Genomic DNA, 16091 nt, shown 5'->3' on the forward strand with positions numbered 1-16091 from the left:
GTGGTTTTTGTGTTTTTGTTTTGTTTTGTTTTTGGTGTTGACTTTTTAAAGTTATTTATAAATATTGGATATCAAGTCCTTATCAGGTGTATCAGTGAATGTGTTTTCCCATTCTGTGGGTTGTCTTTTTATTTTGTTGATGATTTTCTTTGCAGTACTAAAACGTTTTAGTTTGATGTAGTCGGGTATAAGAGATCGAGATTGTCGAACCTGCTGTCAGGAAGCTAAGTCACTCCCGGGAGAAGAGTGGCTTCCAGGGCTCCTATGAGCCTCCAGTGGGCTTGGAGACTCGATGGCATTAACTTTTTTGTAACAGGGGCTGAACCTGAACAGAAGGCCTGTTCCTCTGGGACAGAGAGGACCCTCTAACCGGTTGCCGCGGGGTCTTGCTGAAAGTGTATGGGTGGAGGAAGGGAAATAGATGGCTGGGCGTGGCTGTCACAAAGGCACCGGAAACACATCTTCCTTTTCCGGTTGGGGCACAGTCCGGGACCCCAAAATGGCGAGTCTAGGTACAGTCTCCGGGAGATAGAGAGATCGGGTGGGAGGCTGATATTCCAAGGTCCCTGCGCTCCCGAGTCTTGGTGCTTCACTTGCCAGACTTCGCACGCTCCAGGCACCGCCTCAGTGACTCAGGCAACCAAGCGCTTCCTCCCCAGAATAGCCGGGAGGCGTGGCGACCTCACAGTCTAGCTAGGAAGAGGAAGTGGCGTCCACGGAGGCCAGAGCTGCGTGAAGGTAATCGAGAAACCCGGTTTTCCCTCTCGGGGTCCGGAGAGCCTGAGAGATGCCAGTCGCACGTGCTAATTGCAGCCTGTATGGCGGTGAGAGCGTAGGGGTACGGGGGACGTACCCCTCCCCAGTTTGCAGTGGCATCATTGCTGGTCGGCGGCAGGCAGCCTGAAAGCAGGCGGGACCTTTGCTCGGCAAGGCGGTTATTCAGGCTCCTATTTCCACATCTAACCTCCGGAAAAAATTTCTTTGTATTCTATGAGCAAATATCACCCAGGGTTGCTGCTGGAGCACACTCGGAGGCTGCCCGCGTGCACAGGGTTTATGATCACCCTTGTGGTCGATCCAAAAGGTGTGAATTAGTGGTGGGGATGAGGCAGTGATGTCTTGCACTACACCCAGCGAAACTTTCTGCACCCAGCGAAATTTTCCAGTTTTTGCTGCCTTACGATCATATCGCTGGAGAAAGGGTCATTACAGCTTGTGCTGATACAAAAATACAGGCGGTGTCCCTGTACCTCCTGAGCCTGGATAAGCACCGAAGAATCAAGCATTTCTTTGAATATCAGTAGCATTCTCAAAAGAAATGTGTTGCTCTTTTTGCTGGATCACCTCAGGGAAAATCAGCCTTGCTTAAAGATCTGTTATCACCCTGAGGAAATGTAAATTCAGGAGAAGGGGTACCTTTACTAGACCCTCCCTGTCTCAGAATTTTAACCATCACCATTTCTTTCCTTTTTCACAATCTGTCATTTGGATATCTTATAAACCAACATAAGTTTTTCTAGTAAAGTAAGCAAGAAATTTAATACACAGGTACGAATTTGCACAGTACCCTTTATAAGTCTTCCCCAAAAGTACCGACAAAAAATCTTGCAGACATCTGCTTGCTTAGTCAGGGGATATTTGCTGAAAGGAATAAGGTTACATTTTCTCTGATTACTTTACTACTTCTTTTCTGATCTTCCTGTCTCAGTTCTCTTGCCAGTGTAAAAACAATGGAAGAAAGACTATCAAATGTTCCATGAAGTAAAGGTTTCATTCAGCTTCATAAGAGAATGAAGGGACATAGAAGTTATTTTCCTCCTGACTAAAGACAAAAGATGGGAATGATCTGTTAAAATTTAGAGAAACTCAAATATGCCCTATTTGTGAAGATGGGACAAAAAGCGTACAGGTTAAGTATTGGATAGTCTCAAAGCTCCTTTTAGCAAATGGGTGCTAGTTTTTTTCACCTACCAATTTTTCCTCAATCTTTTAGCAAAAAGTTATCAATCAACATCTGTATTCTCTGAGTTGTGCTTTGTTTCAAAGTTGAGTAACAGAAAAGGAGAGAAACATATGTTCTGAAGCATCTGTCATCATTAGTGGCCTAATACTTGTCAGTTGATTTTAAGGAGAAAGCAGAACAGGAACTTTTCTGTTCATTCTTCTCTGATAATTATAAATAACAAGTAAATATGTGTCATGTGGCTTTCAGTCTGACCTGTACTTTTTCCTTTACTTCCCCTAGTGCCCTTGGGGAGAAGATCCATTCAAGGCCTCAGTTTTCAAAAGTAGCACCAGGAAGATGTCACACATAGGAGAAAAACTGTTTCTAGAGCAAATTATGATGAGACATCTGAAAGTGAATGAATGCTTATACCCACACGTGGAGACTTTGTTGGAGAGTAAGGGGTCTGTTAAAGAGAGCTCCAGTCAGAGTAAGAGATGCAGCCCACAGGTGGGCAGTCTTGGTCCTGAGAGCGCTCGCCAGCACTTCCGGGGCTTTTGTTACCATGAAGCAGCTGGACCGCTTGAGGCTGTCAGCCATCTTCAGGAGTTATGCCATCAGTGGCTAATGCCAGAGATCTACTCAAAAGAGAAGATCTTGGAACTGCTGGTGCTAGAGCAGTTCCTGACCATTTTGCCCAGGGATACCCAAAACTGGGTGAAGAAGTATCATCCACAGAGCATCAGAGAGGCTGTGGCCCTAGTAGAACATTTTGAGAGAGAACCTCGTGGAATAAGTAATGAGGTAAGATTCCTTATACATAACAGTGAAATAGGATGAAGGTAGATATGTTGGGGGGGGGCGTTAATCAAGGAATTAGATGGGTTAGGTCACTCTCTCATTGTTCCTTTAGGGCAATTAGGTGGGATCTGAAATCACAGATACTCAGCCATAGTCTACACAGGTTTCAGAGCTCCTGGAAGTCTTTCCTGGCCTTAGAAAAAAGAGCTGCATTTTGTCTATTTTAGGGCCAGTGCTCATTGAGGGTGGTGGGCCTAGTCTGGCATTGCCAAGGAGACAGGACTTGATTTCTTAGAAACAGATAAAAGGCAAGGAAGATTTGGGAAAGGGGAGAAAAATCTGAAAAAACAACAACAACAACAACAACAAAAAAACAGCATTTAGAGATCAAAGGAGAGAGAGGGTAGCAAACAGAAGTATAAAACAACTCTGAGGAGATTGCAGAGGAAGAAAATAAATAGAAAAAATGGGAAACAAGGATATGGAAAGAAGAAAATGCCAAAAGAAGTGAAGAGAATGAAGATCCTGAGGGCTAGAGCCCTCCGTAGTAGGAACACACACATCTCTGGGGTAGGAAAAGAGCCTCCACCGCCCTCCCTTAATAGTCTTGTCCTTGGCTGTGCTGGTTAGTGGGGAACCAAGTTATGCCCTGGGGAGATGGCAGCGCACTTCCTTTATTCTAGAGTCTACCTTAAGGAACACAGGGCCAGACACATTTTTGTGTCTTACTAAAACTGAATTGTGGAGGGAGGATAGAGCTCAACTTTCCCCAGTTTTTTTTCCCCATTGCCTCCCCTTTCTCCATGAAATCCTTCCCTAGCCATGAGGGGACTGGAAAGTTTGAAAAAGAGGAAAACCGTTTTTATTCAATGCCTTATTTTTCAGAGAAAACTAAAAGATAGAAATCCATTCCGGCAAGGGTCTAAGTCAAAGAAGCAAGCCAGTGAAGGCAGCATGAGAACAGGCAGCCTACCCCCACTCTGATAGTGGCCTGAACTGTTGGCTGTATGTGGAGGAGTAGAGGCTGGCAGCAGTCACAGCTTTCTTCATTTTGTTCTAATTTTCCCAAGTGATATATTTAATTCTTTTGTTAGAAAAGGGTAGTATAATACCTCTTCAGTTTTTTATTACTTCCTTGAATGTCACACACTCCCCAAATCTGGACTCTACTCTTGTTCATCCCTCCTCCACCACCCTTAAACCACAAGTAAGTCCTGTGCTAATGAGGATGGGGATTATTTCTAGGTTGCAGCCCATGACCTGGGAAAGGAGGCAGTGCTCTTGGAAGGAACAGCAGTGATCCCAGGCTTTAAGTGGAAACCAGCAGAGACCCATGCAGTGGGTATGTTACAGAACGAATGTTGGAATATATACCAGCTACTACAAGAACAGCTGGGCTGGAAAACTCACAAAAAAACCCAGTCTGTATATGAAAGAGGCAAGGAGCTTCATAATAATTCCCTTCTGGTAACTGTGATAATAATTGTTTCAGCTAGAATATCATGGGAATTTTCCAGGTGCCCAGCCATGGTAGCAGTTAGGATGTCTCTCAGGTGGGAGTACAATAGGTCAATGGTGAGTGAAGGTGAGGGTCAGTCTGGGGTACAGAAATATCCAAACCACAGAATTCTGGTTTTCACATCATGGACCTTGCTCCTTAGAAACTTGAGAGAAGAATATGGAGAAGGTACAGGAGGAGAAATTGGATCAGAAATGAGCTGTCAATGGCAAAATGGGAAGAGAATTGTGCATCAGGAAAAAATAAAAAACAAAAATGTCCCACATTTCCTGCCATATACTGGAAGACTTGAGTCTTGCATTTTAAAACCCCTTGTTCTTGCCCAGGAAAAAGTGGATTTTCTTTCATTAATTTCTCTCACAAAACCTAGGGAAACAGTCAACTGAGGAACCAGTTCTGTGGAGTGGTGGATATTTGTTTCTTATTTACCATGAGAAGGCCACTTTGGGAATTACACACATGCATACACACGAAGGTGAACCGTCTTTACTGAGGGAGCCTGACGTTTTATATTTGAGAAATCAGCTCACAATATTCACAAATAGAAAAGAGAAATTTTCTGGCTCTTTTCCACCCACAGCTGTGCCTACTCAACAGATTCTAGCCTTTTCTGAGCAGAAAAGCACCCAAAACTGGAAGATGACATCTGAGCTCATCTTGCCTGAATCCCAGGTGAGCCGTACATTCCAGATTTTTCAGACAGCCTGAATGTGACCTTGCCTGTGCTTTTCTCTGCTGCCCAAGACCCACAGTGCCCAGCAGGTGCTCTGGGCCAAGTTAGCCACAGATGTCTCCTAGGCAACTATGCCTGGCATAGTGGGAATTGAGCACCTCCCAAGCTTGTTTACTGATCTCTTTGCTTCCTTTTTCTTTCACTCACTTTTTCCCCCCTAAATTTTATACACTTAACTTCAGTGACTGGCCTACCATGTAATTCAGAAATGAGAGATAGTACAGCTTCTATAGTGGCAAGTACTGAACTAAAATTCATTCTCTTCTTTAGAGGTTGTTGGCATTTGAAGATGTGGCCGTGACTTTTTCCAAGGAAGAATGGGAGATACTGACCCCTACTCAGAAGATGCTCTACTATGATGTCATACAGGAAAACTATGAGACTGTCATCTCTCTAGGTACACAGATTCTTTTCCTTCGTGTAGAAGTTGCATAATCTGTTACGTTCTCAGTTTATAGGAAAATGCACTTCTGTGAGTTCTTATGTTCCAAGAGCTGGTTGATTTGCAACCTGATGGCGAGGGGAAAACGATCACCTAGAGCAGCAATTTTCAACCTTTTTCATCTCAACAGCACACATAAACTAATTACTAAAATTCTGTGGCACACCAAAAAATATACTTTTTTGCCAATCTGACAAAAAATAAGTATAATTTTGGTTCATTCTCACTTGATGGCTATTGTGTTGGTTGTTGTCATTTTAAAATTTGACAGTCTAAGGGAAAGGAGGTCAGTGCCTCTGACTAAATAATCAGGTATTGTATGTTTTAAAAATTCTTGCAGCACAGTTGTGGCTTAGTTGGTTGGGCATCGTCCCAGAAAGCAGAAGATTACTGGTGGTTCAATTTCCAGTACGGGCACATGCCTAGGTTGCGGGTTCAGTCCCTATTTGGGAGTGTGCGAGAGGCAACTGATCACTGTTTCTCTGTCACATAAATGTTTCTCTCCCTCTCTCCCTCCCTTCCCCTCTCTCTAAGAAACGAACAAACAAAAATTCTTGCAGCACACCAATGTGCCTCTTGGGGCCCACTGGTTGAATATCACTGACCTAGGGAGTTTTTTTACAAATACACGTTCCACTTCTTTATTCTAAATAGAATTCTTGATCCATCATATCATACTCCTTGCCCCACCCAGCAAACCTGCTCCTCTCATATCTTTTCCATCTCAGTAAAGGGCACTGTGAATTTACCTAATTGCTCAGGCCAAAAACCTCTCAGCATTTATTCCAGTCTGTTATTCCCCACAACAGATTCATAAACAAGTCTTCAAAATAGATCCTGAATACAATCATGTCTTAACTTCTTCCACTCTTGTTTTTTAATTTTTAAGTATATTTTATTGATTATGTTGTTACAGTAGTTCCAATATTTCCCATTTGCTCCCTCTGCCCAGTACCCTCCTTCCCCCAAGCAATCCCACCCCACTTAGTTCATGTCCATGGGTCGTGCATATAGGTTCTTCGGCTTCACCCTTTCCTATATTATTTTAACTTCCCCCTGTCTATTTTGTACCAACTGATTATGCTTCTTAGTCCCTGCACCAATTCCCCATTTCTCCCCCTCCCCCCTCCCAGCTGATAACCCTCCAAATGATCCCCATACCTATGATTCTGTTCCTATTCTGGTTTGCTTAGTTGGATTTTGTTTTTATGTTTTCGATTCAGTTGTTGATAGTTGTGAGTTTATTGTCATTTTGGTGTTCATAGTTTTGATCTTCTTTTTCTTAAGTAAGTCCCTTTGACATGTCATATAATAATGGCTCGGTGATGATGAACTCCTTTAGCTTCACCTTGTCTGGGAAGCACTTCATCTGCCCTTCCATTCCAGATGATAGCTTTGCTGGATAGAGTAACCTTGGTGGTAGGTTGCTTTTCATTACATTGAATACTGCTTGCCAGTCCCTTCCTGCCTGCAAAGTGTCCTCTGAGAAATCAGCTGACAGTCCTATAGGCACCCCACTGTGGGCAACTCTTCGCCTCTCTCTTGCTCCCCCCAGGACTCTGTCTTTATCTCTCACCTTTGGCATCTCAGTCATGATGTGTCCTGGTGTGGTCCCTTCTGGGTTCAGCTTGCCCGGGACCTTCCGTGCTTCCCGGACCTGTATGTCCATCTCCTGTGCAAAATTTGAGAAGTTTTTCTCATTTTTTTCAATTCTTGCTTCCTCATTTTGCACTGGTTGACTGTTTTTTTTCTTCCTTATGTTCCAAATCATTGATTTGAACCCCGGTTTCCTTCTCTTCAACAATGGTTTTGTGTGGATTTTCCTTCGTTTCACTTAGCATAGCGTTCACTTCTCTTATGCATTTGCCGTACTCAAGCATATCTGTCAATCCTGAGAGCATCTTTATCGCAGTGTTTTGAATTCTGCGTCTGTTAGATTGGCTATCTCCTCATCTATTAGGTTGGCTATCTCCTTGTTGCTTAGTTCTGCCCCTGGAACCTTGATCTCTTTCCCCTTCTGGGCCATACTTCTCTGTTTCCTGATTCTGACAAGATCCTATGTTTGTTTGCCTCCGAGTCCCAGGTAGAGCTGTTGCTCCTGTTACGTTGTAAGGGGCAGAGCCTTAGGGATTCATCCGTACAGGGCGACCTGTTTCACCACATTGTGGCGCTGTATGTGGGGGAGGGGTCCAAGAGGGAAAAATGCTGCCTGCCCAGCACTTGCCCCTTTTCCAGGCACCTCTCCCACTTTCACATCGGGCTGGTGCCCCTCTGACTGGTGTCCCTCTGACTGGTGTCCCTCTAGCAGCTGCCCTGGCGGTCGTTCCCAAAGTGGGTGGGTCTGTGAATGTTTTAGGATCATGGGGGCCCTTTAAACAAGCGGACTCTGTTGAGAGACTGGCAGTTTCTGCCTCCGCCCCAACACCCACTGGTTTGCACAGTCAGAAGCAATGAGGCTTGATTTTCCCCAGCGCTAGGACCATGAGCTGCATGGTCTGGTGAGGGGCTGGGAACACTCCCCAGGTGTGCCTCCTGACTTTTTAAAACGTGTGACTGCGCTTTCTGCTGGCCTGCCACTGACACCGCTGCTGCCACCACCACCACACCGCATCCTCTCCGCCCCGGCTCCACCCCTCTTACCTATCTGAATGAGTATTTCTTCTTTATATCTTTGTTTGCTGGACTTCCATGCAGTTTGATTTTCTGGAACTTCTGGTTGTTTCTAGTTTTGAGGTAGTTTTATTCCTTCTTATTTGTGGAGGGAGACACAGCGTGTCTGTCTATGCCTCCATCTTGGCCGGAAGTTCAAGTGTACATTTCTATGATACTTGATCTGTATATTGCATTGTGTTTACCACCCAAAGTCAAATCTTCTGTTGCCATATATTTGCCCCCCTTTACCCTTTACTACCCCGCAACCCCTTCCCTCTGGTAACCACTATACTATTGTCTGTGTCGATGAGTTTCAGTTTTATATTCCACATATGAGTAAAATCATATGATTCACAGCTTTGTTTTTAGGTTTTTTAAAATTTATTTTTGGAGAGAGGGAAAGGGAGGGAGAAAGAGAGGGAGAGAAACATTAATGTGTTTTTGCCTCTCACGCACCCCCAACTGGGAACCTGGCCCGCAACCCAAGCATGTACCCTGACTGGAATCAAACCAGCGACCCTTTGGTTCACAGGCCGGTACTCATTCCACTGAGCCACACCAGCCAGGGTCATAGCTTATTTTCAAAGATTTTATTTCTTTATTTTTAGAGATAGAGGAAGGTAGGGAGAAAGTGAGGGAGAGAAACATCAATTTGTGGTTGCCTCTTGCAGGCCCCCAACTGGGGACCTGGTCCACAACCCAGGCATGTGTCCTGACTGGGAATCAAATCAGTGACCCTTTGGTTCAAAGGCCAGCACTCAATCCACCGAGCCACACCAGCCAGGGCCATAGCTTTTTTCTGATGACTTATTTCACTTAGCATAATATTTTCAACCCTCTTCTACTCTTTTTTTAGTAATATTTTATTGATGATGCTATTACAATTGTCCCAATTTTTTTCTCTTTGCCCCCCTCCACCGAGCACCCCCACTCCCTCAGGCAATCCCATCACCATTATTTGTGTCCATGGGTCATACATAGATTCTTTGGCTACTCCATTTCCTATACTGTACTTTACATTCCAATGGCTATTCTGTAACTACCAATTTGTATTTCTTTTTTAAAAAGATTTTATTTTCAGAGAGAGGGGAAGGAAGGAGAAAGAGAGGGAAAGAAACATAAATGTGTGGTTGCCTCTTGCACGCCACACCTGGGGACTGGGCCCAAAACCCAGGCATGTGCCCTGACTGAGAATTGAACCGGTGACCCTTTGGTTTGCAGGTTGGCGCTCAACCCACTGAGCCATAACAGCCAGGTCTATTTGTACTTCTTAATCCCCTCACCTCTTCACCCATGCCTTCACACCCTCCTCCCATCTGGAAACCATCAAAATGCTCTCTGTATCCCTGATTCTGTCTGTTCTCCTCGTTTACTTTATTTTTTTAGGTTCAATTGTTGATAGATATGTATTTATTGCCATTTTATTATTCATAATTTTTATCTTCTTCTTTTTCTTAAACAAACTCCTTTAACATTTCATATAATAATAGTTTGGTTATGATGAACTCCTTTAGTTTTTCCTTGTCTGGGAAGCTCTTTATCTGCCCTTTAATTCTAAATGATGTATTTTCCTGGGTAGAGCACCCTACTTTTCATGACTCTGAATATTACTTGCCAGTCCCTTCTTGCCTGCAAAGTTTCTTTTGAGAAATCAGCTGATAGTCTTATGAGGACTCCCCTGTAGGTAACTGCTTTTCTCTTGCTGCTTTTAAGATTCTCTCTTTATCTTGAACCTTTAGCATTTTTAATTATAATGTGTCTTGGTGTGGTCCTTTTTGTGTCTAGCTTGTTTGGGACTCTCTGTGCTTCCTGGACTTGCATGTCTATTTCCTTTACCAACTTAGGGAAGTTTTCTTTCACTTTTTTCAGATAGATTTCCAATTTGTTACTCTCTCTTCTTCTGGCACCCCTGTGATGCAAGTGTTGAACTACTTGAAGTTTCCCAGAGGCTGATTATACTATCCTCATTTTTTTGGATTCTTTTTTCTTCTTGTTCTCATTGACTGTTTTTTGCTTCCTTATGTTCCAAATACTTAATTTGATTCTTGGCTTCATTCACTCTACTGTTGTTTCTTGTAAATTGTTCTTTATTTCAATTAGTGTACAGTAGTCCCTCTCTATATCGCGGTTCACTTATTGCAGCCTCATTGTATCACAGGATTTTTAAAAATATTATATTTAATTATTTATCATGGGTTTTTTCGCTATATCACGGGATTTTGCAGTACTGTATACGTATGTTGTTCAAGTTACGTAGGTTTAAGAGTGTAGAATATGTTTAAGAACATTAGTGTTTATAAAAGTGTGGAAAAGGTTAATAAGGGAGTGGGAAAGGTTAATAAGGGACTGGGAATGGTTTATAAGTGTGTGGGAAGGGTTTAAAATATATATAAATACTAAAATAAATGTAAGGTTCCTACCTCATGGATTTTCACCTATCGCGCGGGGGTCTAGAACGTAATACCTGCAATAAGTGAGGGAATACTGTATCCTTCACTTCTGACTGAATCTTTTTTATGCTGCTGAGGTTCTCACTGAGTTCCTTGAGCATCTTTATAACCAGTGTTTTGAACTCTGCATTTGATAGATTGCCTATCTCCATTTCATTTATTACTTTTTCTGGATTTTTGATCTGTTCTTTCATTTGGGCCATGTGTCTTTGTTTCCTCATTTTTGTAGCTCCCCTGTGTTTATTTCTATGTATTAGGTAGAGCTGATATGACTTCCTGTCTTGGTAGTGTGGTCTAATGCAATAAGTGTCCTATAGGGTCCAGTGGCACAGCCTCCCCATCATCAAGCTGGGTACTTGAGGTGCTCCCTTTGTGTGGGCTAAGTACACCCTTTTCTTGTAGTTGAGCCTTGATTATTGTTAACAGGTCAGTGGGGGGGTTTATTCAGGCCAGTAGCTACAGGACTGTCTGTGACCACTGACCACCAACCTCCACCCTCTGTGGAATATCAGCTGTGCAGGAGCAGGGTTGTGGTTCTTTGATGTGGTCTGTAGCTGTCCACTGGGTGCCCTGGCCCTGGGATTTCCAGGGTGTGCAGGCCAAGGTCATCCCCTACCTGTGTAAAGCAATCGGAGCTGTAAAGCAATCGGAGATGGCTGTTACCTGTGCTGGGCTTGGAGATTCCCAGACAAAGCCAAGCTGTGAATCTAGTCTGGCTGCTGCTAGTGCCAGGCCTAGGGCCACTTAGCAAGAGGTTACAGGGGCTGGGGGCTCACTGAGCTGGCTGTTGCTTGTTTGAGAGGATTTAGGAAATTGTGCAGCATGATCCAAAACCAGCCATTCATATGGAAAAGCAGCTTGGGTGGGCCCATAAATTGGTGGGGCAGAGTCTCTGGGAATCTCCAAGGTGGGGCAAACAGTGTTACCCAGGTTGATGGTGTCTCAGATATGGCACCAGATTGCTGGCTTTGTGTCTCTGTAGGGGGAGGATATAGCAGAGAGACAATAGCATCTGCTCATCTTGATGCCAGACAGTGCAGTTTTTCCAAGTATGCACTGGTGCCTTTCAAGCTGCTATCCTGGTACTGGAGCTCAGAGGGAGTGAATTCGAGTAAGAGGAGCTGCCTGGGAGTCCAGCAGTTTCTGTCTTCTACAGCCTCAATTCCCACTGGTTTTTACAGCCGGAAGTTATGGGCACATATCTTCCTGGCACTGGCACCCTGGGCTGGAGGTCCTGGTGTGGGGTTGGGACCCTTGGCTCCTCAGGGGGGACATCTGCAGCCGAGACATCCCCCCCCAATTTTTATCTGCCACACGTGAGTGTGGGACCAGCCTGTTCCTTGTCTCTGCCCCTCCCCCACACGTCTTGATGTGGCTTCTTCTTCTTTAATTCCCTAGTTGTAGGACTTCCTTTCAGCTAGATTTCAGGCAGTTCTGAATGATGGTTGTCTGGTAGTTTAGTTGTAATTTTCATGTGGTTGTGGGAGGAGGCTTGTAACATGTTTACCTACACTGCCATTTTGTTCAGAAGTTGCCGTTACTTTTTTTGTCTTACCTTATTGCCATAGCCACAACTTCCAATGCTATGTTGAATAAGAGTGATGAGGATACACATCCTTGCCTTACTTCCACTTTTCATGAAAACATTGTCTTTCACCATTACCTATGATGTTAGTACAGGGTTTTTTTCTTGATAGTCTTTATCAAGTCCATATAATTCCTAAGTTTCTTAGTGTTTTTATCATGACTAGATGTGAAATTTCTCAAATACTTTTCTGTGTCAGCTGGTGAGATTATGATCTCTCAAAGTTTATTGATATGGTGGTTATGTTGATTGATTTCAAATGTTGAACCAGCTTAGCATACCTACAATATATCCTACTTGATCATGATATATAATTCTTACATATTGTTACATTCAGTTTATCAATATTTTGTTGAGGATCTTTGCATTTAGGTTCATGGGAGATGTTAGTCCATAATTTTCTTTCTTAGAGTACTATCTTTGTATGATTTTGATATCAGGGTAATACCGGCCATATGAAATGAGTTGGGTAGTATTTCTTCTCTTTTCTGGAAGAGATTGCATAAAATTGGTGTTAATTCTTTAAATATTTTATAGAATCATCCAGTAACACCATATGGACCTGGAGATTTCATGTTTCTGGAAGCTTTTTAATTATAAATTCAATTTCTTTAATGGTAATAGTTCTATTCAGATTATCTATTTCATATTCGTTGAATTCTGATAGTTTATAGTTTTTGAGGAATTGGTCCATTTTCCCTTTTTAAATTTATGAACATAATGTTGTTTATAGTACTTCGTTGTTATCTTTTTAATTGCTGCAGAATGTGTAGTGATATACCCGATTTCCTTCCTGATATTGATGATTTGTGTCTTTTTTCCTTTTATTTTTGTCAGTCGTGATAAAAGTTTATCAATTTCTTTTGAAGAGCAAGCTTTTGTTTGTGACCTCTGGTCTGATATTTATTATTTGCTTTCTTCAACTTGCTTTGGTTTTATTTATTTATTTTCTAGTTTCCTGAGGTAGAAACTTAGATTGTTTCTTTGAGACCTTTCTCCTTTTCTTTTATAAGCATTTTGGGCCGCACATTTTCCCCTGAGTACTTTCCACATGTTTTGATATATCGTAATTTAATTTTTTTTGGGGGGGGTTCATTGTTTTATTGTTGACAGTATTACCGATGACCCCCATTTCCCCTCCTTTGCCTACATCCACCTCCCCTTCCCCTAGCCTTCACCACACTATTGTCTGTGTTCATTGGCTAAGCATATATGTTCTTTGACTAATCTCTTCACCTTCTTTTATCCACTCCTCCTCACTCCTCTCCCCTCTGAGATCTGTCAGTCTGTACTATGTATGCCTCTGGTTCTGTTTTGTTCATCATTTATTTTTTTCATTAGATTTCACATATAAGTGATCATATGGTATTTGTCTTTGTGTAATTTCATTTTTGTTTTGTTTTTTTTAATAACTGGAGTTTTAAAAAAATTTGTTTTTATTTATCCTAGAGAGAGGGGGAAAGGAGGGAGAAAGAGAGAGAGAGAAGCATCAGTGTGAGAGAGAAACATCAGTTGGTTGCCTCCTGCTTGTGACCCTACTGGGGACCAAACCTGCAACCCAGGCATGTGTCCTGACTGGGAATCGAACCGGTGACTCTTTGGTTTGCAGGATAACACCCAACATCCAACCAACTGAGCCACACCAGCTGGAGCTCAACACTATATTTTTAAATTTCTTTTGAGATTTCCTCTTTAAACCATGGATTATTTAGAAGTATTGTTTAATTTCATGTATTTATAGATTTTCCTGTTTTGTTTTTTGAATTCTAGAGTGATTTCATTTTTGTCAGATTGCCTTTTCTCACCCAACTTGTGATTTGGGGGTGGTTCTCAGTGTGATGGCTTTTTAAAATTGTGTCCTGATCATTATGTCTATTATGTTAGGAGAGTCTGGGTAACATTTAAATATTTTAGTTTGATGGGAAGTCACCATGTTTTAGTTTAAATTTAGCACATAGATTCTTTCCTACTTTTGTGGGGTATGCTTCCAGTGACAGTTTAATTTTCAGAGACTTTTTGGTATTTCCTTGGTTTATGTGGGACTGCTAGGGCTCCCATGTGTCATCCCTGCTGGTGCTTTCTGAGGGTAAGGAAGGTATTTACCTAGGACAGAGTGTCTCTCAGTGGGAATGGGGAGTATCAGATCCACAGGGATAAATAGGCTTCCTGGACCAAGCCATTTGTTGTGCCTAGGTACCTCTTGCTAGTTCTGCCTGCCCACTTGGTGTCTTCTTATGGGTTCTGATGTTGTCAGAATGTTTCCCATTCAGACTGGCAAGGAATAAGCCTATCCAGGAAGCCCCTGTTGCTAGGTTGAGAGTTAGAAAACACTAGATCTGGATTGCTTTCTTCTGTTGGGTGTGAGAATATAAGAGACTTTACTATGTTATTCTCCTAGTCCTGGAGTCCCAAACCATTTTACCTTTTTTTTTTTCTTTTACCACTTTTAAAAATAATCTTGTTTATTTTGTCTTGGATTTGTTTTGAGGCCTACCAGGGAGGACCTGGGAGAAATGATTCTATGCAGTTTTGTCCAGATTGGACCAGAAATCACTTGTTCCCATATTTTTTAAAAGCAGTCATCATTGATTTTTTTTTGCTCCATTCCTAGTTTTCTTGTTCTGGGACACAGATAGCTGATTCTTCTGTTTCGTTTTGTTTTTTCCCAACAGGGTTAAAGCTCAAAAATGACACTGGTAATGACCCGCCTGTATCTGCTTCTACATTAGAAATACAAGCGTCAGGATGCAAAGTATTAAGAAAGGCCAGAATGAAAGTTGCCCGGAAAACAACAAGCAAAGAAAATCATGGTGGTACACACAAGGTACGAAAACAGCCTCGAGCTTTTCTAGGGAAGAAGAGAAAGAAACTTTCGACTTGTAAACAAGAGCTTCCAAAACATCTGGATCTTCACAGGAAAGGCCATGCAGGAGAGAAACCTTTTAAATGTCAGGAATGTGGGAAAGGTTTCAGAGTCAGCTCTGACCTTATTAAGCACCAGAGAATTCACACTGAAGAGAAACCCTATAAGTGTCAACAATGTGATAAGAGGTTTAGATGGAGTTCAGATTTAAATAAGCACTTAATGGCACATCAAGGAATAAAACCATATAGATGTTCATGGTGTGGGAAAAGCTTCAGTCATAACACAAATCTACACACACACCTAAGAATTCACACAGGAGAGAAGCCCTTTAAATGTCATGAATGTGGAAAAAGATTCATTCAGAATTCACACCTTATTAAACACCAAAGAACGCACACAGGTGAGCAGCCTTATTCCTGTAACATATGCAGGAGAAACTTCAGCAGACGGTCAAGCCTTCTTAGACACCAGAAGCTCCACAGGAGAAGAGAATCATGTCCAGAGTGTCCAATATGAAGAAAGTCACTAAATGGAGCTTGGGTACTAGAGATGATAAAAGAATACAGAATTTTGAGGCACCTGGTGATAGGATTCTGTCATCAATAGAAAATTTGGGAGGGGAAACATGTCATGTTTCACATAAAAGAATCTAAGCTGTCTCTCTTACTCAGCAGTGTATCTTCAGTGCCCAGCATAAGACATACATAATGAGTACTTTATCAATAAAATAATGAAAATATAGCTGTGATATATCTGTGGTTATCTATCTATACATCTGTCTAGTTACTCACCTTCCCAATTCTCTGTGATCTAAATTCTGCAGGTAGGTATCAGGTGCTCACCTAATGTATGATGGCCATTAGTCCTACTCTCATTCTTTCTCAGGAGAAATGGAAAATAAAAGTATTTAGGTTCTCTAAAGGGAGGTCAGAGAATTTCTCTGGCTATTACTCTGGATGAACAACTCAGGGAACTTTATTCTGGAACAGCAGTAAGAGAGGATTCACTGTTTGCCTTGGGAAACATATTCCCCATTGTAGTTGCTTCCAAACACCCACTACTGCAGTATTTTCTGTCAAGGAATTCCAAGTCACAGGT

The 16091-nt window shown here is 42.3% G+C and overlaps 1 protein-coding gene across 1 annotated transcript; it reads left to right on the forward strand.

Annotated features, from left to right (window-relative positions):
- Window positions 1-478: 478 nt before the first annotated feature.
- On the forward strand, window positions 479-15734 carry ZNF75D (zinc finger protein 75D). The gene is made up of 6 exons (XM_090264009.1): window positions 479-738; window positions 2246-2749; window positions 3992-4088; window positions 4846-4937; window positions 5269-5395; window positions 14800-15734. The coding sequence occupies exons 2-6, from the start codon at window positions 2303-2305 to the stop codon at window positions 15507-15509; spliced, it is 1473 nt and encodes a 490-aa protein (XP_090120135.1). The 5' UTR covers window positions 479-738; window positions 2246-2302; the 3' UTR covers window positions 15510-15734.
- The last annotated feature ends 357 nt before the right edge of the window (window positions 15735-16091 follow it).

This window comes from Furipterus horrens, unplaced genomic scaffold (genome assembly GCF_987537825.1).
Source record: "Furipterus horrens unplaced genomic scaffold, mFurHor1.1.pri manual_scaffold_17, whole genome shotgun sequence".
NCBI lineage: Eukaryota > Metazoa > Chordata > Mammalia > Chiroptera > Furipteridae > Furipterus > Furipterus horrens.